Raw genomic sequence first — 23,561 nt, 5'->3', positions numbered from 1 at the left:
GACGCCAACATCGGTGATCTTCACAGTCAGTCCATCTATTGTATGGCACAGTAAACCAACATAGAACTGAAATGAACAGATCAGTTCTCACAGACACCTGGTGGAGCTTTCTGACTGAATCAGCAGGATAACTGCAGTGATGCATCAGAGGTTTCAGCATCAATGCGACATCGAAACAGAGCAGAGAAGAGGCCGGCGTGTGACTCTGGTGCTTCATGTCATCATGTCACTGCTCTACTGCTGTCACAAAAACGCCACCATGATGAAAGGAAGTGATAAGCTGAGATGTTTACGATTCTTAAGGACTGTGTAATCTCTCTACAGACATCGTGGTGACTGCGGCAGGTACACAGCTGTAGGTTTTAGGATAGATGCATTTTTATCCTCTGATGTAAACACGACAGAAGCAGAGGAATAACTTAGATGTGCTGTGGCTGTTTTTCCTGAATAACCTCTCCTGATTTTGGATCCTCGTGGATCCTCAAACTCATCCCAAAAACGACATGAGACGAATGTAAGAGGAAGAAACGTGCAGGTCACTCGTGAATCATGTCTGCATGTGAGGATAAAATATAATCCCTGAATCAGTCCGAGAGGAAAGCCGGGTGAAGGATTGCCGTGACATCCACACCTGAAGCCTTCGTCTAAACGTGACCTGCACTCTTCACCTGTTACAGAAACAATGTGAAGCTGTCAGTGATAGATTGCCTTGCAGTGAGATCACCGTGCAGACCCTGGTATGTTTATGATGACAGATGAGACCTGTATCCGAGTGCTGATGAATTCCTGCTGGAATCTGTAACCAGAGCAGCACTTTGAAACTTTCATGTTGGTTGGAGGAAGCAGGAAGTCACAGCCTGTTCAGAGTCAGAGAAACACGAGGAACTCGGAAAGCTTTAGTGTCGAGAGGAAAAATACCAAAGTCTGTCCCTCTTCTTCAGAATCCACCTGTGAGACAGGTGTGCAGGCTTCATTTAAAGGCAGGGGAATTACTTCATTATTATATCCGGGTCCAAGTACATTCAGCTCCCAAAGGCCAAAGTTTGAGTTAAAAATGATCCAGATTCTTTCAGCTCTAATAAAATGATCAGTGTTTCTGTTCTCCAGATGTTAGACATGCATGGTAGAGGATTATGAGATTCGCAGGATGTTTGATAGTTTCCATGTAAAGATGATATAAACATTCAAAATGAACTAGAAAGAAAACCTGAGTCACAATAATATGCAAAGTTGTTATCAGCCACAGAGCTATAAGCACATGAGAACTGGGCAGACAGAGGACGGGGTTGAACTTCATGTCGAGGGTCCCTGACAGCACGAGACAAACGCCGTCACATGACAGGAAGAAGACAATGAAAACAAACCAAACTTCAGCCAAGAACGTCTGAGAGGATCCATCATAGCACGAGGTCAGTCATTAATATGCTGCGTGGTTTGGATTATGTTTGAACCTTAGTTTCACTTTAACCTCACACGGAGCCCGAGGGCCGGATGCTGCACCATACCCAGGTCTGACGAAGAGGATGGTGCTCATCTTTATCACATCAGTGTGGTTATGGAGACTGTTGGAGACAAACTGGAGCTCAGGTCTGTTAGCACAGCTGCCATGTTATTGATCAGATAATGTGGCCACGCCCCCAAGTCTTATTCCAAGTTAAACAGGTGACTTATAAAACAAATCGCCTGAGATTATCTACAGAGACAAAAACAGGCTTCATTAACACTTCAGCTCCTGATGGTGAACAATCAGATCCTACTGATCATCCAACCAAACACTCAGCAGCACGAACGGCCTGATTTAGTTTACATCATAACAACGATCAGGATGAAGCTTTATTCAGTTCGTCTCGTTACTCAGTGACTCAGTACTTTCTTAGACAATGTGGCGAGCACCATCTATATTTGGACTTCACAGGTAAACGTGTCACGCCCTGCACGGCAGGTTTTTAATGTTTTCTAATTACTGTCTCACAACAAACATGCTGCAGGTAACCTGACAATGTGCAACAACAACAGCTGACTCAGAGCTCCAACCATCAGCGTGCTTAAGAGAAAAGACAGAGAACAGAAATATCCGGGTTAAATAAAGAGCTGGAAAGTCATCGTAACCACTTGAGGTCGAGTGGTTTCTCTTTGAAACTCTAATTTAACCGGGAGCAGTGACTCAGAGGGGATAACTGCTCGTAGAGCTCCTCAAGGCGAGCAAGAACTAGACCAGCAGGGTGCCACAGATTCAGTAGCATCCTCTCAGACAAAGGTCCGTGTCATCATAACTCCATAAACATGCATTAGGAGACGTGGCTGCTCCGTAGCTAATTAAGCAAAATCAGTTTTATTCCACTGAGTGCTGGAGCACGAGGGGGTCAGTACCACCCCAGGCCCACCCTGACCTGAAGAGTTTGAGTTTAAATGAGTTATTTGAGGGCACGGGTCAGTCACTCATCACAGTCCCGCACAGAGAAGACCTCGTGTGTCAAATTAACCATTAAATCTGCATATTTCTACAACACAACCTCCACCTTTCTCCTGCGGTGCCTGTTTAACTCCCTCGACATTTTTCTGGTGATGCACACAAAGCCGTGCATGACTAAACTAGCTCAGCTCAGAGCTGCTGCGTTCTGATTTCAAAAAAGCGCCAGAGGCGGTAAACAGCCACTCTGAGACGCTCACTTCAGCAGCTCCCTCGCTTCTGCAAACACAGAGCTGTAACTACCAACAGCGAGGTCCTGGGACAGTGAGGGGCCAAAGACAGGCACCGGGGTCTTATTTAGATTTTAGATCGATATACAGATGATCAATATATTCAAGCATTACTTACAGTACAGGCTGCTTACCAACAGGCTGCCCTGATGCCTTGGATCACAATTAAATCTTCAAATAGATTAAATGAGTCTAAATGTGAGCAAATCTAAAAACATTAAAGAGACAGATGCCAGATAACAGACATACTTTGACTACTTTTGACCCATATGTGTCCAAAGATGCAGATGTGGGACAAAGACATGTCTGTTATTTTGGAAACTATAAACATGATCATAAACATAATAAGTATAAACACATGAATCTGTGAAATAACGAAAAACAAAAACAAACATGGATATGGGACAGTGCAAATCTAACCCGGGTAAGGAGCTCCCGTGTGTGCCACATGTGGGCTAAACAGAACACTGTCTGGCACTGTGACCTGCATCAGCGCGCGTTCAAAGCTGCATCACTGCGGACTGTGTGACCTACGCTTACAGCTCAACTCTGAAAGCTCAGAATAACTTCAGAGAAAGTTTCTGGCTTACTTGTAGCTGCTGAAGCTCTCCAGCTCATCGGTGTCAGGGAAGAACACCTCTCCTCCTCCTCCTCCTCGGTCTTTGTCTTTGGATTTCTTCCGTTTCAGCTTGAACGACAGCAGCCGCCGTTTCTTCTTTTCTTTCGGGGATTTGAGTGAAGAGTCCCCGGGTAGAGTCGGGTTGTCTCCCGGGCTGAGAGAGCCGGGGCTCCAGGGTAGCCCCCCCGGGATGTCCGCGGGGTTGGTCCCTGCACCCACTACATCTTTGAGGGACCCCGACCTCTTCAGCTCCTTCTTCTCCTTCTCCGGTGATTTGAGGCTGAATAGTTTCCGGACTTTGAGCGTGCTGGACTTACTCATGGTGTCCGCCGTGTGAGCAGGAGCACAGCTGCTCGCTGCAGGAGCACTCAGGCACTGACTCTCCGGGCGAACCTGCAGAGCGGGTTACCGCGAGCCCACGGACGTGCCCACACCGGGTGCGCGCAATCAGGTAGAAGAAAGGTGAACCAATAAGAGATCCCCAAAAAGAAAACACAAGACTGCACCTCAGACTTTAACAGTTCAAATAAAATCATATTTTATTGTTATTCTCTCTCTGCGCGCCTATCATAGACTGTATCTAAAAGATGGAAGTAGGCACCATCACCAACTGTAATTTTTATATGTTTGAAACTTTACAATAAAGTTGAACTTTAAACAGATGACTTTAAAAAATAAACAAACATGTGTCATAAAGGTAGAAATTATCTACAGAGACCAAATCAGGTTTTTCTTTTTTAAATCAGACTGAACGTGTTTCTTTCTGCTGTGAAGTTTAAACTTGGGAATCTGTGACTGACTCACTGCTGGAGCCTCCGGTGGATGCTACAGGAAGGGCAGCTTTTAATGCGAATTAAAAAAAATATGAAATTTTTTTTTTAGCTGTTTTTATGCTATTATCAACTAATGCTTTATAGAAATAATTTATTGATTCAATTGTTTGAAGTTTGTAACTAAATAAATATTCTGAGACACATGAACATTTGTAATGTAGCAACTGGGAGTTATTTTCATTTTTAGTTGAAGCCATTAAAACCCTAATATTTCTATTCACGTATTAAATTTAAGAAAATGTCACCAGTGCTTGTAAATTAATTGTCTTGGTTCTGAAAATGTTTAAATCTTTTTCATTTGATTAATTGACCATTTGCTGTGTTGTCTTGTTGCACACATATTTCTTCAGACAGATCATCAGTGCATGTCTCACTAACACACGTATGATGTCTGCTGTCATGAATATGCAGCTCAGCTCGTTTCAGAGGGAGATGTTCCTCAATAAAAATCAATAAAAATAAAAAAAATAATATGAAAATAGAGAAACATAAATCTGTTCAGGTCACAGTTTGGATACCTGCACCTTCCTCCTGAGGCCATCAGCTCATACGTGTGCAGGATGTTGTTGGGGTCACGTGTGATTTAAGGCCCCGCCCTCTCTCTGTTTCACGGAGAAAAGAGAGCAGCAGCAGCAGCACCCTGATTTATTTTCTTACCCTTCTGATCAGGTTTTTAAATTATTAAAATATACAGGTAACTACACCTGTGGGGGTCATTTGGGGTTGAGGGTCTTAAAGCTAAGGAGATGGATGAATTGTGTTAGAGTAAAAGATAAAATGCATACATTAAAATATTGGATGAAAAGCTCGGCAAGACTTGTGTCCCGCGGGACAAAAATAGGTTATAACCAAATACAAAATAAAAAATGGTCAAATAATTAAAAAGAAATAAAGCAGTAATAATAAAATTCTGAAAAGTTTATACAAACCATAGAAAGAAATCTGAAATACAAAACAGTAATATTATAAAGCCAAAAGCTAGAAGTCTTTAGCTGTTTACTAAAGGAGAATAAAAATGAAATATCGAAATAATCATACCTTAGCTTTGCATTTTTAACCAACAGATTTAATTTAATTTCAATAAACATTTAGATAAATAACAATGAAGCATTTAGCAGATGACATTATATTTATAAAGCATTTAATTACATTACTTATTAATGCTGCAAAATATTTGACTAAAACATTTGATGATTATTCAGTAATATAACACCTCCACCTGCTGGTCATAGCAGCACAGGACTGATGAAGAAGAGTACATGCAAGTCTCTGAGCCCATGTGAGAACACAGCAGCTATGTTGAGTTATGGTGTTATAACGATTAATTTGACTTTAATCATCTGCAGTCAGTGTTTCCATCCATGAGCACGAGTCACAGGTCGATGAAACCTTTAAGTTTCCATGAAACTTTATTCTCATATACAGCTTTTGTTTTTGATGATGAGATGAGAGAGGGCCTTTATTTGTCAGTTGCAGTTGCCCACAACCGAGATGACTGACCTTGCCGACCGTATACACAATACACAAACATCACATTGGGGAGACAGGTCAGGCTAGGTAGCGAGGAAAAAAATCTGTGAAATGTGTAACACAAAAGGATAATCCAGGAAAACACAGATATCAACACACCATAACACAATAAAACACAGACAAGCAACATGGGAGAGTGTTCCAGCGTGTACAGCAGATCTGGGAGCGCTGCAATCTTCGATCGCGCCTCCAGCTGATCTGCTGTCCACATCGGATGGGAGGTAAGCGTTGATTCAGAGGAGGGAGGGTGATAGTGAGGGCGTATCAGTATCAGTGTACATGTTTCGTGCGTGTGCATGTGTGCGTGTATCCCGTGTTCAGCTGAGAGAAAGTGTCACCACGCCCGGTTAAGTGAAGGTCAACAGTCTCCAGTGGACCCAGGCGGCCTTGAAGGAAGGACAAAGAGTTCTGACAACAATCCTGTAATCATGGAGAATGTTTGTTGTTCCAGTCAGCTTCCACCTTGGCAGGCCTTCAGCTGGCGCCAGTGGGATAGCCGCATGAGTGAAGATGGTGAATGTTTGGGTTTAGTGCAAACAACTGCATCCAATTTCCACAGTTGGCCTAATGTCCGTCACTGGTCACCAATTATCTCAATTTCCGTTGTTCTTCTCCAAGATCGTATCCATATGGCATTCAAAACACAGTCTGAGTACTCACAGCCAATCGTCTATCATGTCGGGCAGCCTTGTGGGATTTCAAACAGCTGTAGCCGCTTCTTGTTCTTCGATAAGCCGGGTCTGAGCCAGCTCCAATCAGCCAGAACTCTGTTATTGTTGTTCCAAATTGGTAGATGTTGTTCAATGTCCTCCATCGAGAGCGTCACCAGACACACGACCCAACCGAGCATCGAGTATCCGGCAGCAAACGTCTCCGCAGGACAATTGGGCTCTCCCAAGCCCAGGAAGCTGTCAATTCCGTTACGGGACCAGTTGATCAAATCCATAATTCTTTAGGTTTTGGAGAACAAGACTGAGAAACTCTTTGAGGGTTAGAGTTAGACGAGACTAGACGAACACATAGAAGCAGCAGCAGGGACGATAAGGGAGAGAGAGGGGAAAGATGCGTCCGCCTGCTCCGAGAGCCAAAGAAACTCTCTTTGGACAGTTCATGACTGAGTGTGAAGCCATCAGCTTCCTCGTGTCGCGCACTCTGACCTCCACAGCAGCAGCATGAGCCCATACAGAGTCGGAGTGCCAACCTCTGGGGCTGAAATAAACTTTTTTTTTTTTTTTTTTTTTTTGCCTGTCCCATTTGGTTCTTTAGCCATCAGAATTGTTGTCTGAAGACCAACAAGGATACCCAATGGATTTACTTTGCCAAATGGATCTTCGTGGCATTGCCGTATTGGTCCATTTGGTCGATCTTTGTTTTTATTATTTATTATATTTTATTTTCAGATGTTACAGACGGGACAGACATGAGTGAGGGATAGGAAAGGGAGAAAGAAAGAGGAAGGAAAGGAAAAACAGAAGGGGGGAGGGACAGTGAGAAAGGGGGGGAGAAAAAAAAAAATCTCCTGGATCACCTGTTGAGAGAAGAATAGAAAACAAGCAAAAAAACAAAAAAAAAAACAAAGCAACATACTAAACACAACACCATCGCATTAATCTAGCTAAGTGTAAACAGCAGTAAATACTAAATATTCAATGTTGTTGTGCAGCACGCAGGACAGATGTGCTTGGGCCTTCAGGAGGTTTTTTGATGCAGACAGTGGTGAACAGCACAACATGCTGTCAGAGAGTCTCTGCAGAGACGAGACATTAAGACCAAGTACATAATGTGTGTGACAGCACCAACGTGCTGGAGTACTGGGGTAAGCAGGTCTGGTCTAACTGGGCAGTTCAGGAGTTGGACTAATTGCCTTTAATAAAGTCCCACAGAAGCACTGGTTACATCCAAGTGCTTTCCAGTCTTGATTCAGTGCAGCGATAGTTGAATGGAGTCAACGGAGTCATAGATCACTACAGAAACAGTCACACCAGCGTCAATTTGTTGGCACCAGCAATAACTCAAAATTTCCACAAGAGGTCACTGTAGACCTTAAATAGCACAGGGTGGCAAAACTGTTTAATTCAAGGTTCAAGGTTCAAGGTTCTTTATTTGTCACATGCATAGTTATACAAGTATAACACACAGTGAAATGTGGCCTGACACGCTCCTCGACATGTGCAAAAATTTGGGGGGGTGTGTGTAGAGGAAGAACATTATAAATATATATATATAGTATATACACTGGGTGAATGTGCAGTAGTAGCAACAAGCAGGTGAATTCTGTACATTAATATGAATAGACATCTGACTATTTTACAGGATAGACAATATAAACATATTTAAAATTAAAGGAATTGAAATGTACATTGTGCCTTGGTTTAGAGTGTCTGGAAGAGTCCTGTCTCAGTCAATTATAGATGATGTGAGAGGGCGGGTGTGTGTGTTTAGGGCACGGATGGCTTGGGGATAGAAGCTCCTCTTGAGTCTCTCTGTCCTTGCCCGGAAGATGCGGAACCTTCTACCAGATTGCAGAAGTTGGAACAGTTTGTTGCCAGGATGGGACGGGTCCTTCAGTATCTGCGCTGCTCTAGTCCGGCATCTCCTGGTGTAGGTGTCCTGAAGCGGGGGGAGAGCAATCCTGCAGCAGCGTTCTGCTGTACGGATCACTCTCTGGAGAGCTTTTTGGTCCTTCACACAGCTGTTCCCAAACCACGATGTCATGTTCTGTGTGAGGATGCTCTCCACAGCGCCTGTATAGAAAATCCTGAGGAACGACCCCCCCAATAATCAGACCCAACCAATATAACCCCCCCAATAAAATAATGAATTATCTCGCATAATTAGGCTGTTGATCTTCTTTACTCATTTCAGGTATTACCAGCAAAATAGTTGCATGTTTAATCATCTGGGAATTTACCCAAATTTACTTAATTATTTAGACAGAGATCTTGACACCCCCCCCCCCCCCCAAATGTGCAGCACAAAGTTACACCAATGTTCTTAATACAGCTGGATGTAATTATCGTGGCCACTGCTATTGAATTTGTACTAAATATAATCTTGCCACCATAACGTCAAGAGTACAGTAAAAATTGATCAGTGTGACATATAATCTTCACATGCCTGAATAGGTGTAACCACAACCACACGAAGTTGGGTTAAAACGGCAATGCTGTGCACCCGAATATCGACTCTGTAGTAACACAAAGAGGTAACGAAGCAGAATCCGGTAGAAGGAGGAAGATGCTGCAGCAAAGCTGAGGAAGATCAGGTGATTGTCTGGCAGGTAAACAGCAGGTCTGACCTGACATCACTCCTCATGGCCAGGCAGCCATTGCCCGCCCCCACTGAGGCCTTCCCCAAATTGTTTTCTCAATTCCTGTTTCTCTATCAGTCACGGTCAAATCTAAACGAGGATGTGGTCTCAGCTCGTGAAATCAAACTGAATCAAATGTAAATATCATTAAATGTGTCCTTGTTGGTCAGCGATAGACGGAGGAGACACTCTGTATCCTCCAGCCTCAGAGTGGACGTGACTTATTTATGGACAAGTCATTCCTATTTACTCAAACTCCCTGCACTCAGCGTTGTTGAGCAGCGTTGTTGGGTGCTCTGTGTAAATATGCTTCTGCCCTGCTTGTGGTGCTGTTTGTCTGTGATACAGCTGTCATATAGATGTTGGTCACACTGCCACACTAAAAGCTATGATAAGTATCTAAATGGCCTTTACACAGATGGCTGTAAAACCTGCTTTTACTGCAGTTATTAATTGTTAATCATTAGCTGAGTGCAGCGTGATGGTCTATACCTTTATGTTGGTAAAGAATAAATTCAGTGTCTAACTCAAGTCTAACACAAAAGTTCCAACTTTGTTCACTTTGTGATGAAGCTGCTCTTCATCACAAAGTGAACAAAGTTGTACTGAGTAATGAAGAGCACAGGAGGAGTTCTCTGCTGTTTGACATGAGCAGCGTCACTGATGCTCCTCTGTGTCTGCACTTATTACCTGCAGCTCTTTGTGCGCCACCTGTAGCTGCTGCTCATCCATCAGCATCTAACATGTCACGTTCAGTGTTTCAGGCCCTGCAGGATCGTGTTTGCAGTATGTTTGTATGTTTGTTTTAGAACAGTGATCATTTTAGAACCGCTGACAGCTACAGAGACGAGCAAAGATCATCGTGAGCTGTTTTCAGGGGCGGAGCTACAGGTCACGCATACAGGTGGGAACAGAGTTCACTCTATAGCTCTATAACAGACTGACCTCCACCATCAGACTCACTGCTGCATGCAGTACTTCTCATCAGCACAGCACGCAGGTAAACCTCCATCAACTTTCCAAGTTCTGTCTGCAGTATCTACTGTGACGGTCCTCGGTCAGTTTACGTTTTACTCTTTGAATGATGGTTTTCTGTTGTATTATATTTATTGTTCCTGGTTTCTGTTCTGTCTCTGTGCCTCGCCTCATGTTTCCATGTCTCAGTGTCTAGTCTGCGCCATCTTGAAAGTCTCATGCTTCCTGTTTTATTGTGATAGTCCCTGTCCTGCGTTCAGTGTATTGAGTTTTGCTTTTCTGCGGCCCTATGTCTACTTTGTTTATTGCTGGTTCATCTGTTCATCATCCCGTTCTTCGTCCTCTGCTTTCCTCCAGGCTTTTATAATGTTTTATATTTTCCCCATGTTCTTTAGTTTAGCTTTTCCGTCCCCCCCGTCGTTGTTGCTTTGTAGTATTTCTGTTTAGCCAACGTAAAGGCTCGCCTTTCGTTAATACCCACCTCATCGCCGTGTGTCTGTGCCTCCTCTCTCATCTCCACACAGTCTGCCTCACAGACTGTGATATCATCTCACCTGTTCTTACTCTGAACATGTCGTGTTTGTCTCAAATAGGTACGATGTGTACAATCATTTGTGTGTAACTGTTGAGGACTCACAAGCGCGTGCTTCAATCCACACACAAATACGAAACAATCTGACCACAAAACTATTTTACATCACCTGTCAGATCAAAGGAAATAATATTGTGATTAACAGAGATTGGAAATTATAGTTTTAATAAAATAAGGAAAAACACAAAGTTTAAATCATGTTTCACTGAAACAGTCTTCAGTCTTTACATTAGACTGTTTGTAGAAAACAAAAATGTAACATGGGTAGTTTCTTCTCTACAGCCATCAGGGACCAGCGTGAGTCTTCAGCCTGAGCGTGAATCAGTTACAAGAGAAATGAAGAAAGCTCTGCAACACACCGACAGACCATCAGATGTTGGAAAGATCATGGAGTCACTACAGGACAACAACACCCAACTAAATATCGCCATCACAGGAGAATCTGGCTCTGGGAAATCCACCTTTGTTAACGCTCTCAGAGACCTGTCCGATGATGACGAGGGAGCTGCTCCTACTGGTGTTACAGAAACCACCTCAGAGGTCACACCGTACCCCCATCCAAACTATCCCAAGGTTATTTTATGGGATCTCCCTGGAATCGGCACCACCAAGTTTCCAGCTGATAAGTACCTGAAGCTTGTTGGATTTGAGAAGTTTGACTTCTTCATCATCGTCTCAGCCGATCGCTTCAGAGAAAATGATGTGAAACTCGCTCAGGAGATTCAGAGGATGGAGAAGAAGTTCTACTTTGTTCGCTCAAAGATTGACAACGATTTACGAGCTGAAGAAAGAAGTCAGAGAGAGTTTAAGGTGGAGAAGACTCTTTCACAAATCAGACAAGACTGCATTCAAGGTGAGTGTCACATGAGATCATTTATATGAGTGAGACCAGTTTCTGGATTTAATGATGGTGATGCAGTTGTTGGAGTGTTCAGGCCACAGTTGGACAGTTCATCTCTGTTAGTTTTATTACTGTGTGGCTGCAGGATGCTGGACTTCTTTAGTTCATCCTCTGTTAATCTCCTTCCTTTAGGCCATAGGTGTCAAACTCTGGCCAAATTTGGCCCAAATTTGGCCCGCAGCCTAATTACATTTGGCCCGCGAAGCCATACCAAATTACTATTAGAGCTGGCCTACTGGTATTATACAGCTAATATATATATTGTTTAGTATTAAGCTTTGCTTGTTCCATATTCAGTTTTTCAGCAAAACGTGTTTGAGTCCATTAGAAAAGATTCATTCTTATATCTGGAGGAATAAATATATTTCAATAAATATTAACGTTAGCCCGCGACTTTGTTTCAGTTTTGAATTTTGGCCCACTGTGTATTTCAGTTTAACACCCCTGCTTTAGGCCAACTTTCTGCTGATTGGCTGCCCCTCCCTGACACGCATGTGCACGTTTCTTTCCTTCTCTGACGCAGGACTCACAGGATTAGGCATCAAGACTCCGCAGGTCTTCCTGGTGTCCAGCTTTCAGCTCCACCAGTATGACTTCTCCCTCTTACACAAAGCCTTAGAGAGCGGCCTTCCTGAAAGCAAGAGAGATGCTCTGCTGTTGGCCACGCCCAGTATCAGCCGCGAGATCATCAACAAGAAGAAAGAAGCTTTCAAGGTAAGATTGTACTGTCAGCCACTCTGTCTACAGCTTTACTGGAGTCTGATCAGCATACTCAAGGCTTTTTTTCTTAATCTGCCCTCACTCATCATAACATCAGCATTCACTCGAACAAAGGAGGTTATCAGCCAAGGTTTATCAGTCTAAGAGCAAATTCATATAAGAGAGGCCAGGGTGACACCATGCAACAGACCTGAACGCGTTTGATTCTACAAATACAGAGAAAACTATGATGTTAGAAACATAAAAAGAGACAAAGAGAAGAAGATGAAGCAGATAATCTCAGTGAGAGATGACCCATGTGACGAGTCTGAGGTTCACATTGAGGCTTATACAGTTTATGGGTGAAAATATTTACCTCTGTTGTGGGGACATCACCGTTTATAAATCTGATATAACTGTGTCTACATGAAGACACTGATTGTCTTTCAGCAGAATCATAATAAACATCTCAATTTTCTTAAAGCCCCAAAACCACAACATACGATGTAAGACGGGCTAATGTTGTTTGTTTTTGTGCAAAATTACCATGAAATCTTACATAATTAAAATTACTAAAATATCAATAATATGCCACAATTATTATATAATTATTATTACTCACTGCCTTTTATTATAGTGTGCCTTCTTTAAGTATTTGTAAGTAATAACACTGTAATTTCAAATAAAATACATAAAAAATCTTTTTAATTACAGAGAACTTTTTCTTTCGATTGGGGAAATTTTTATAAACAGTTATTGAAATTTGTTTTTAGAATAAATTTAAATATTTCGGTGCTTTAAAACTGAAAAAGTGTAAGTTGATTTTGTATCAACATAATTCGACTCAAAAATATAATAACAGTAAACACAGACAGACTTAAAGGTGTGCGATGCACATGAATATAATAAAATACAAACTGAAACTCTTCAAATAAACCATTCCTCTGCAGATGATCTGTTAGCTGTTTGACAACTACTCTTTCAAGGATTTTTGATATGAAAGGAAGGTTGGAGATTGGCCTATAATTAGCTAAGACTGCTGGGTCTAGAGATGGCTTTTTGAGTAAAGGTTTCACTACAGCCAGCTTGAAGGCCTGTGGTACATAGCTGATTATTAGAGAGGTTGATCATATTTAAGATCGAAGAATTAATTAATGGCAGGACTTCTTTGAGCAGTTTTGTAGGAATGGGGTCTAAAAGACACGTTGATGGTTTGGAGGAAGTAATTATTGAAGTTAACTCAGAAAGATCAATTAGAGAAAAAGAGTCTAAAATATCAGCAGTTATCAAATTTGGGATTTTTTTCAGTAATGGTTACATTTTATTTGTAAAGAAGTTCATGAAATCATTACTAGTCAAAGCAGGGGTGGGGAACTCCAGGTACCAGGTACCAAGGCCCGACGTGCTGCAGGTTTTAGATCTCACCCTGGGTCAACACACCTGAATCAAATGATGAGTTCATTAGCAGGCCTCTGGAGAACTTTAAGACATGTTGAGGAGGTAATATTATCCATTTAAATCAGCTGTGTTGGATCTAAAACCTTCGGGACCTGAGGCCTGGAGTTCCCCCACCTCTGTGTTAAAGGGACGGTTGTCTGACTGTTTGTCAGCCTGGCTACAGTGCTGAAGAGAAACCTGGGGTTGTTCTTGTTTTCTTCAATCAGTGATGAATAGTAAGATGTTCTGGCTTTGCGGAGGGCTTTCTTATAAAGCAACAAACTATTTCTCCAGGCTAAATGATGATCCTCTAAATTTGTGACACGTCATTTCCTCTCCAGCTTACGAGTCGTCTGCTTTAGGCTACGTGTTTGAGAATTATACCACGGAGTCAGGTACTTCTGATTAGAGACCTTAGTTTTCACTGGAGCTACAGTATCCAGAGTCGTACGTAGTGAGGAGGTAAAATTATTAACAAGATAATCGACCTCTGTTGGAGCAGCGTTCAGATAGCTGCTCTGCTCTATGTTGGTACAGGGCATTGAAGATGATAACAGTGGGTGGATTATATTCTTAAACTTAGTTACAGCGCTTTCAGAAAGACATCTACTGTGATAAAGTCTACTCTCCACCACTGTGTAATCAATTATTGTAAATGTAATGTGTATGTGTTAATCCCCATAGGGAAATAGTTCCTCTGCATTTAACCCATTCACCCAGTGAAGCAGTGGGCAGCCACCAATGCAGCGCCCGGGGAGCAGTGTGTAGGGACGGTACCTTCCTCAGGGGTACCTCAGCGTAGCTCTTCAGTGGAGTCGAACCCCCGACCTTCCGATCATGGGGCCACCACTCTACCTACTGAGCTATCCCTGCCCTAATGTAAATGTTATCAGCAAATGATCAGACAGGAGAGGGTTTTCAGGAAACACTGTTAAATGTTCAGTTTCTATGCCATATGTTAAAACAAGATCTAGAGTGTGATTAAAGTGGTGGGTGGGTTCTTTTACATTTTGAGAGAACATGAATTCAACCTGGCTCAAGCTCCACCTGGGAGCCTCTCTGACAGCCAATGTTGCCTCTAAGCTGCGCCGGACAGGGAATGGAAAACTATCAAGCAGGAGGAGGAGGAGGAGGAGGGGTCACTGACCCGATAAAAAGATGGGTCAGATGCGCCCTGGGTAGCTTTTTGGTTGCTGTTCGTCTGTTTGTTTTTGATCTAAATGTTCTTACGGCGAACACCCCGGGGGAGCTTTTTGCTTGTTCTGATCTTTTGCTGAATTTGATCTTTCAATAAACACAGAACTCTGCTCTTCACTGTGATCATTTTGTTTTTGATTTTTAATTGGAATGTCGACACAGAAATCAACTCCTTCTAACCTGAGCGGTGCTTGGTCTCTAAAATTTGTGACTCGACAATTAGGTTGATTCTGCCAGTTAGGTTTGGATTGTTTTCTCCTTCTGAGAGAGGGACAGTGTTTTTCATACTTGGGACATGTCTGGAACTGGGCCTAATATTTTTGTAACAGTGCACTTAGAGAAAAGCTGTCAGGGGTCATCCCTCCGGTGATGGTATTTTCTGTGTTGATGATTTAATAATTAGCTCTCTTTTAAGCAGGCCTCCATACAGACATGAGTGAAAATAAAGTAGGATGTGCAGTGATCGCAGGAAACCTTAGTGTTGAGCTCAGAGTGAAAACAAGTGAGTGACTTACTTAAAGAACAATCACCGTTTACAGTAGTTGTGAAAAAACACATGGGATGATCTATGATTTGGGAAATTATGGCAACTGTAGAGTTCTAATGATCTGGGGAAATAAACTGCACATCGCACACTTGTGTCTTTAGTGCTGGATGCCTTATTAATCTTGTGACCTTCAGTTGTTTTCAAATGTGAAGTTTATATTAACTCAGATTTTGTTTCCATGCAGCTGTGGTGTGGATGCAGGCTCCAAGTGGAGGCTGGAGTTAAACAGATTCAACATGAAAACCATACTGATTTCATTTCCACACAGGTTTACAGACCTGGAGCGAAGCTACTACAGAGGAGAACTCAGTTATCTGGGAGACAATGTCGCTAACCTTGTCATTTTTTTATTCTCCTAGTTTTGGTGAGTTGATGCAAGGAAGAGACCATGTGTCAAAAAGAGGGATCAGTGAGGGAATACAGATAACACCTGATTAAAGTCAGGCAGGTTTTCCTGAAAATGTTCACTGTTTTAAGTTAAGGTGGTCGTTGGTGTGACGTTTCTAATCATTTTACAAATGATACACGCGCAAGACTCTCCAAACATCACAAACTCTTTTTAGAGTCCTGGGCCTGATTAAAAGTGACTGTAGTAATTATAGTATGCAAGGTTTACAACTACAGTTACTTGTATACATTTTGTAGGTAGCTAGACTGCTTTTCTAGCATCTCAGTTCCTGATGTAAGTGCATTAGATCCTCATTGTCTGAGTAAACATAGTAACAACAGCTGTGAGTTCCTTTGACATGTGTACTGGACTCTGAAACCTTGTTTGAAACCCTGAATAGGATTTTTGGTTCATCACAGTTCATTGATTTTGCTAGGCCACAATTGTGCTGGAAGTACCTAGAGAATGAGGTTGTTTTTTTTCCCCCCCAGAGCTAAAATGTGTGGAATGTTCTTTGCTTGAGAGTGTCTGTGCCTGTATATAAGATGTGAAGACATGGTCAGAGACTGCTTGGGTGTTTGACCAGTCTCTCCATATTGCAATATGTTATTACACTCACTTCAAATCATGCTCATCGAGGCTTTTGCAGGTTGTTGTTAAAATTTCCATAACAGTCATTTGGGCGCTTAGATCATTGAAAAAAGACTGACTGAAACTCAACACTAAGTTCTACACTCCTTGAGAGTTAACAGGAGGCATCAACATGGCTTTAAATAAGGAACAATGTCAAAGATGGCAGGAGTTCCCTTTGTCATCCTAACTCAAACCCAGAAAACTCAAAGATCAGGAAAGGAGTAAAGGAATAAAGGTCAGACACAAATACTTTTAATCACCTTTCTTCACTGTGAGTACTGAAAACTGTTCCAGTCATTCTGTGAGATGTACTTTAATACTATACTGTAAGTACTTGTTCTTTTGTGTTTAACAAGCCATCGGTTGACAACTGATATTTTAAAGAGGATGTTAGTTCATGCAACATGATCTGTTCTGCTTTTTCAGGCAGCAACGCCCACTGTTCTATGAAAACACCTGTGCTTCAGTACATCTTCTTTGCAAACAATGTAGGAACTGTGTGCTCTCCCACACAACACAGAGACCAAAGACCAGGAAACACAACACGCAAATAAGATGAGTGAGATAAAACTGGTTCCACATCTCTGAGGCTGTTTGTTTAGCTGGGTTTGGTTTTCTGTCTGTCTGGGTTCAGATTCAGACCTGCATGGTCAGAGGACTGGAATGGACAGATTTTAACTGGGAAATATGAAAAGAGTTGTGGGTATTTGTGTGCCTGGGTAGCCTTAGGTTGACAGTCACATAGCTGATTGTTGTTTCAATTTCAAATGGACCAGTAGAGTTCGGAGACGTGTTGACGCATGCTCAATCTTAATGCTTAGCAATTGGCAGAAAGCAGATGCTGTTCATCTGCACATTGAGTGTTTCTTCCTCAGTCACTATGTGTCATAGACCTCTCTGAACTAAATATTTGTTGTAAATCTCTGGCTCTCATCCACAGCATGTCTTTTATCCCCTCTTCTTTCCCTCATCAACCGGTCGCAGCACATTCAATTCAATTCAATCCAAATTTATTTATACAGCGCCAAATCACAACATACAGAGAAAAACCCAACAATCATATGACCCCCTATGAGCAAGCACTTTGGCGACAGTGGGAAGGAAAAACTCCCTTTTAACAGGAAGAAACCTCCAGCAGAACCAGGCTCAGGGAGGGGCGGGGCCATCAGGATGTACAAACCGGAGCCATCCGATCTGTTTTGATTTCTTTGAGGCCAGCCACATCAGCTGTGATGAAGACAGGAAGGATCATTTTCATGTGTTATTCTTTCTCAAATATTTGGTTTACATCACATCAAAAATCAGCAGCACAATCTTTTATATTTTTCATCCATTTAACATTTTTCCCTAATAATTTCAAGCTGCAGACCTGACACTGTGTCACCAAAGTGTCTCTCTTTGCATCTGGCTAAATCTCCATAGTAATAATGTTACATACCTGGTTGGGAGCCAGCTAACACAAAGGAAGTGTGGCTGTGTTGAACTTCTTAGTCGCACCCTTCAGGACTCCTTGTGTCCAACAATCTCAGACCAAACTGAAAACATGATATTTAATGCAAACCTGCTCTGTGAGCGAGTTCAATAAAGCCAGGATCTCTTTAAATAATCTGGATTCACTCAACATCGACTATCAGGATAAGCTGTCACCAAAACGGCTCATCAACTGGCCAAGGTCAGATGTCATACCTGTTGAGCTCTAATCTGGAACCTAATCTGCTCCACCTTGCCCTCCAGGTGTGCTGCTCTCCATGTTGGAACCATTCCAGAGAGTGCCACACCTGGCCTGTAACTACTGATCATGTGACAGTGAAACGAGGAAGTTGGTCATGTCTGTTGTCTAGATATTGGCAGTTAATCATGTCACATCCTGCTAACAAGCCTTTTAATTCAGCCATTGTGCATTTGCAGAACTAATATTAAGCCATAAGAAATGATGGGGAACATTTTTTCACAGAATACTTATTTGTACTTTTGACACTTTATGTCCAGTTTTCCAGTAATACAGTTTTGTGTGTATGGAGGTGTTTTCATGGTTTTACTGCTTCTGTTCCTGAATGGTTTGTAAATTCACTCCACCACCATTGGTTGTTTAATTATTCTCACACATTTATTACCTTTATCAGTTTACTGGATTTGAAATGATCATAGTCAGTAGATGACATTAAAAATTAAATGATTAAACAGAAACAGCAGTTAAATAACCTTTTACATTAGAGTTTTATTAGAGTCTAAATTACAGTATTTTGGACACTAACAGAAACCACAAGAAAACTTCTCACACAAGTAGCTTCACTCACTGTAGCAGGTTTTCTAATTACAGCATCGTCATTTTAAGGAGAAAGAAAGAGAAAGTAAAGGAAGGATCCACAGGGTGGAACGTGTCTACAATTCCTTTAGTTTGGATTTCCATTTTGATTTCTTTACAATTCTGATATAGTGGGCTGGAACTAGAGGTCTTATATATAACCCTGTTGTCCTCAACCACCCATCTGTGTCTCCCTTCGGGTACTTGGGGGTTTCCAGTCCCTCTGTGGCACAGATGAGGAGGAAAGTTTGAGAGCATGAAGCTGTGAAGAATTACTCTGTTCTTGTTGCTTTGACCAGAGAAAATGAGATCTGCTGTAGACTGAACACAGGATCACATTATCATTTACTTACTAGTTCAGACCCAGAGCCTTTTCAAAAACCCTCTGAGCATCATCGGCAAGTGTGTTGAGGAAAGAATTCAGAGCTCTGTAGGTTACAACAAAAGACAGACCGGCTGATGCTACAAGTCCAACTACTGGAATCCATCTAAAACTTTCTTCTGCTGTCATAAATGCAGCTATGAATGCTAGTTGGGTCAACACCCTCGTGAGGAGCTCTGGAGTTATTTCTACTCCAGCCAGTGGTGACCTGACAACAGCACAAAGATCAGCATGCTGCACATTTGTTCTCTCAGCAAGTTTTTCCAGTGATGACTTATCAATACTGAAATCAGTTACATAACTTTTAACAACACTAACCATCAACCCAATATCAACAGCAACAGAAAGGCCAGGAACTGGAACAGCTGCTACAGTTCCAGACAAACCAGCCCAGTATTTTATTCTGGACTGAAAAGCTTTTTTCTTCTTGATGATGATCTCTGGGTTGATGTTGGGCATGATGAACAGCAGAGTGTCCCTCTTGTTTTTAGGAAGGTCTCTGTCTAAGGTCTGCTGTAAGAGAGAGAAGTCGTAAAGGTTTGGCTCAAAGCTGGACACCAGGAAGACCTGTGGAGACACGATGCCTTGGTCTCGAAGACCTGTGTGATAAAGAAATATAAAGAAACCATATCTTTCACAGTTAAAGTAAATAAGTCCCAACTTTGGGATAATAAAGTGTTTACTTAACAAAACAGAAACTCACCTTGAACACAGTTTTTCCTCATTTCTCTAAGACTCCTCTCTGCACTGAAGTCTTCATTTCTTCTCTCATCACGCATAAAGTTGTCAATCTTTGAGCGAACAAAGTAGCACTTTTTTTTCATCTTCTGAATCTCCTGAGCGAGTTTCACATCATTTTCTCTGCAACCAGTGTCTGAGACGATGATGAAGAAGTCAAACCTGTCAAATTTAACAAGTTCCAAGTACTTATGAGCCGGATACTTCATGGTGCCAACACCAGGAAGATCCCATAAAGTGACATTGGGATAGCCTGGATGGAAGTATGGCATAGGTTCCTTTGAGCGTTCTACAGCACCAGTAGGAGCGGCCCCTTCATCTCCATTACGTAGTCCTCTGACAGCGTTAACAAATGTCGATTTACCAGAACCAGATTCTCCTGTGATGGCAATATGTAGTGAAATATCACATGTTTCTTCTCGCTGCTGCTGCAGAAGTATCATTGTTCATCAGATCCTTTCTAACTGAAGCAGATAAAGGTTCTATGTGGACTCTTAAATAAAAGGAAAAGTTGTTATATTCACTGCACTCTCATCTCTGAATACAGACTATAAAAATCCAGCATCATCAAATAATCTTGAAAGTTTCTTCACAATGTCAGACTCAAGACAAAGAAATTATCAAACCGATCAAACATAAAACTCAGAATTTAAGCAGCTAATCTTTGATTTCTTTGGCATTAGAGTCAGTCTAAGGAGAATCAGTAAGTGTTTAAATTAGCTATGAATAAGGATTCAATAATGACTGTGCTTAGAAAATTATCTAAAAAGAACAAACAATTTTTGAGTCTTTGGCTCTGTGCTCTGATTCACCTGCTGCTTGCAAAAATTAAAGTCTTGAAAACACACATACATTTCCACTTGGCTCACTCACAGAACATAAACAAGTCTTTACAGAGAGAAGTATGACTGGAGAGCTACTGCTCGAAAGACAGAAAGGGCAAAACTATGAAACACCATCAACTTAACACCAGCATGCAAAAGGTAAAGAACAGGTGACTGGAGAGGTTCACTGGTTGGAATTTGAGTGAATTTAACTTTATAGACAGAACTCATTTAATCAAAGGTTTACCTGCGTGCTGAGCTGTTGGAGTGATGAAAAGTTCTGCATGAAGCAGTCAGTCTGATGATAGATGAGCTGGTGGAGGGTAAATATCTCTAACCACACCCTGTGAAAAACAGCAGTCAAACTGGTTTGACCACAGAGCTGTGGTCATTTGTTTGAGCAGGGATCAGCTGATCCCTGCTCAAACAAATGACCTTCTCATTTGTTTGTGTTTCTCTACACGCTGCTGAGTAAAGAAATGTTTATGTTTTTCATATTCTAGATTATGACCTGAACCAGTGATCAAACCAGGCAATGTGTCTTTGTGTGGGTCACAGCACTGACTGTAAACCAGCTGATTTAAGTATAGATCACACTTGTATTCACAGCAGAGCACAAAGTCTTTACACACTGCTCCTTCTGCAGGAGAGAACTGTAAAGGAACTTTTAAATAAGTGCACGTATCGTATAATGTTTGTATCCCATGACAATAATATTTCATTAAGGCAAAATATATTTGGACGGATCTTTTACTGCATATGTGCTCTGATCCGTCACTCTTTCATATCTGCTCACATATATTAATGCCTCTCAGGACAATAATACGTGTAAATCTATGAGAGCTACACTCTCTGATGACATCAGTATTTAATAGAATATTATTCAATAACCATGAACGTCTTCTTCCATATGACTTCTGTCCATTGATTCTTTAATTCCTCTCACAGATTTATTACTTTTATCAGCTGGATTTGAAATGATCGTAGTCATTAGATGATATGAAAAATGAAATGATTCGACTGAAACAGCAGTTAAATAACCTTTAACATTAGAGTTGTAAGTCTGAGTGTTAAGAGAGCTTCAGGCTCACATTTCCATGGCTTATCTCACTGATATAATGAATGAATATGTGAGTGTTTGCTGTATCAGGCACATCTTCTCAGACACTATATTACAGTATTATTGGACACTAACAGATACCCGAAGAAAACACAATTAGAAAATCTGTTCCAGCAAGTGAAAATAATTACAGCATCCTCATTTTAAGGACTTTGTTATTTCTGATAGAACTTCCTGATTTCCCAGCAGGCCTCTACAGTTCGGTTTGTATTTACTATTAGGATATAATGAGTTTCAGCCTTTTTGAGCTTCATTCCTGCTTTGATTTCCCTGCTTGTGTTTCTAGGACTCACAGCCACTGCCGTTTGTTAGCATTTGCCTTTTGTCTGGTTGGTTCTGCAGCACCTGCTTGTTTGTGTGGAACTAGAAGCCCCAGAGGTGCTCAGCCCTGTTGTCCTCATCCACCTTTGTCTCCCATCAGCACTTGGGTGCTTCCAGTCCATATGCGACACAGATGTTCTTCTACACTATCCCAGCCACTTGGTGGTGCCTCTCAGTGTACGCTGTCCTAGCTTGCATTTTACATCCTGTTTATTTGTCCTGGATAGTCTCCAGGGCACCTTTGCATCTTTGGTCCTGGTGCCTTGGTAGACTCCTGCCTCTGTGGATCAGAAAATCTGTGCTGTCTTTTTACTTGACGTTAGCCACTTCTTCTATTTTCCATCCTTTTTGGAGCCTGGTCTTCCATGATAGTTCCTCCTGCAGTTCCTTATCACCATCTGTCTGCAGTGGACTGAGGCATTTTAGGAGCAGTAGATCTAAGTTAAGGTTAATGAGGGAGTCAGTTAATTAGGTTAACTCATAAAATTTTATGAGTTAAAAAGGGGGAGCTGTTAAAGAATAAATATATATTCTTAGTGCTTATTTTCTGATTATATTGTTTTATGTACTTTAATAATAAAGGCCTGTATAAAGCTTTGACTCATAAACCAAGTGTTCAGCCAGACTAATATACAGGAAGTGCAGAGCTGCAGAGGCAATATATTAAGAACAGGAAACCAGACAGAAAAAGCAGAACTACGTCACACACACACACACACACACACACACACACACACACACACACACACACACACACACACACACACACACACACACACACACACACACACCAAGTCAGGTCAGGAGGAGTTGTGTAAAGGACCAAAATAACACCTATATGATACACATTTTGGCTTCTAATGCTAGAGATCTACAACTGGCATTTGAGCTGTGCAGGGGTCTCTCTCTTCCGGAAGATGATTGAATAAAAAGAAATATAAATGTTTTAACACACTATGAGTCTGTTTTCTCTGTTCTATCATGGGGACAAAAGAATCGGGGTTAATATTTGGTGTTTCCGCCCGGTTCTTCGTGTGACAGAAAGAACAAATGTGGCCGAAGGTTGGATCTGATATGAGGCAAACAGAAGACCGGTCTGAAGAGATTTAAAGGTAGGCACAAACCTGTTCAAAAAGCTAATTTGTGCAGATTGGCTGAATTTTAAATTATCTGTTCGCTGAGTGGATGAGCTTAACTATCAAATTGGCTCAGTAGTGGTAAAACTAAATTCTTGAGAATAAAGTGAAGCTTTGAAGTAAGGATAATGAAACTGTGAGAAAAAGACAGTACTGAGATAAAAGTAACATGAGATGTTATGTTAAGAGAGAAAAGAGACCAATGTGTATTTAGGAAAACACAGGTTTTCAGTGGTTGTTGATCAATGGTCATGAGAATTTGCATAATTAAGATTAAGGAACTGACCTCACAGCCTATTGTTCCTTCAGTGGGCTGGTTTCAGTCATTATGCAAATGTACTGTTTATAAGATTGAAACCTGCAGTCAGCTGAGA

At 41.6% G+C, this 23,561-nt stretch overlaps 3 protein-coding genes across 4 annotated transcripts in view; 1 reads left to right on the top strand and 2 right to left on the bottom strand.

Moving 5' to 3' along the window:
- Positions 1-3,927, bottom strand: part of LOC113012493 (microtubule-associated protein futsch-like) — a 48,501-nt gene extending 44,574 nt beyond the window's left edge. Inside the window, exon 1 of one of the 2 annotated variants that reach the window (XM_026152743.1) lies at positions 3,291-3,927. In XM_026152743.1, the coding sequence (XP_026008528.1) occupies positions 3,291-3,640 (350 nt within the window). In that variant the 5' untranslated portion in view covers positions 3,641-3,927. The remainder of the gene's footprint in view (positions 1-3,290) is intronic. The other variant, XM_026152742.1, reaches the window with a different exon arrangement.
- A 5,632-nt stretch (positions 3,928-9,559) lies between these two features.
- LOC113012662 (interferon-inducible GTPase 1-like) lies at positions 9,560-12,424 on the top strand. The gene is made up of 4 exons (XM_026152962.1): positions 9,560-9,582; positions 9,932-9,992; positions 10,842-11,412; positions 11,984-12,424. The coding sequence occupies exons 1-4, from the start codon at positions 9,560-9,562 to the stop codon at positions 12,322-12,324; spliced, it is 996 nt and encodes a 331-aa protein (XP_026008747.1). The 3' UTR covers positions 12,325-12,424.
- A 6,145-nt stretch (positions 12,425-18,569) lies between these two features.
- LOC113012300 (interferon-inducible GTPase 5-like) lies at positions 18,570-20,275 on the bottom strand. Its single transcript, XM_026152401.1, has 2 exons — positions 19,752-20,275; positions 18,570-19,647 (listed from the first exon to the last, which is right to left on the bottom strand). Exons 1-2 carry the CDS (start codon positions 20,227-20,229, stop codon positions 19,019-19,021), a joined length of 1,107 nt encoding a protein of 368 aa, XP_026008186.1. The 5' UTR covers positions 20,230-20,275; the 3' UTR covers positions 18,570-19,018.
- Between the last annotated feature and the right edge of the window lie 3,286 nt (positions 20,276-23,561).

This window comes from Astatotilapia calliptera, chromosome 19, assembly GCF_900246225.1.
Source record: "Astatotilapia calliptera chromosome 19, fAstCal1.2, whole genome shotgun sequence".
Taxonomy (NCBI): Eukaryota; Metazoa; Chordata; class Actinopteri; order Cichliformes; family Cichlidae; genus Astatotilapia; species Astatotilapia calliptera.
This window is presented reverse-complemented; position numbering and strand designations above follow the sequence as displayed.

What these genes read in the sequence shown, in the direction of transcription:
- LOC113012300 (XM_026152401.1), bottom strand. Translation starts at nt 20,229, where the DNA reads ATGATACTTCTGCAGCAGCAGCGAGAAGAAACATGTGATATTTCACTA. An exon ending in GAGGAAAAACTGTGTTCAAG is followed by an intron (nt 19,648 to 19,751) that starts GTGAGTTTCTGT and finishes TTTATCACACAG; the next exon opens with GTCTTCGAGACCAAGGCATC.
- LOC113012662 (XM_026152962.1), top strand. Translation starts at nt 9,560, where the DNA reads ATGAAGCTGCTCTTCATCACAAA. An exon ending in CTCATCAGCACAGCACGCAG is followed by an intron (nt 9,993 to 10,841) that starts GTAAACCTCCAT and finishes TCTTCTCTACAG; the next exon opens with CCATCAGGGACCAGCGTGAG. An exon ending in CAGACAAGACTGCATTCAAG is followed by an intron (nt 11,413 to 11,983) that starts GTGAGTGTCACA and finishes TCTCTGACGCAG; the next exon opens with GACTCACAGGATTAGGCATC.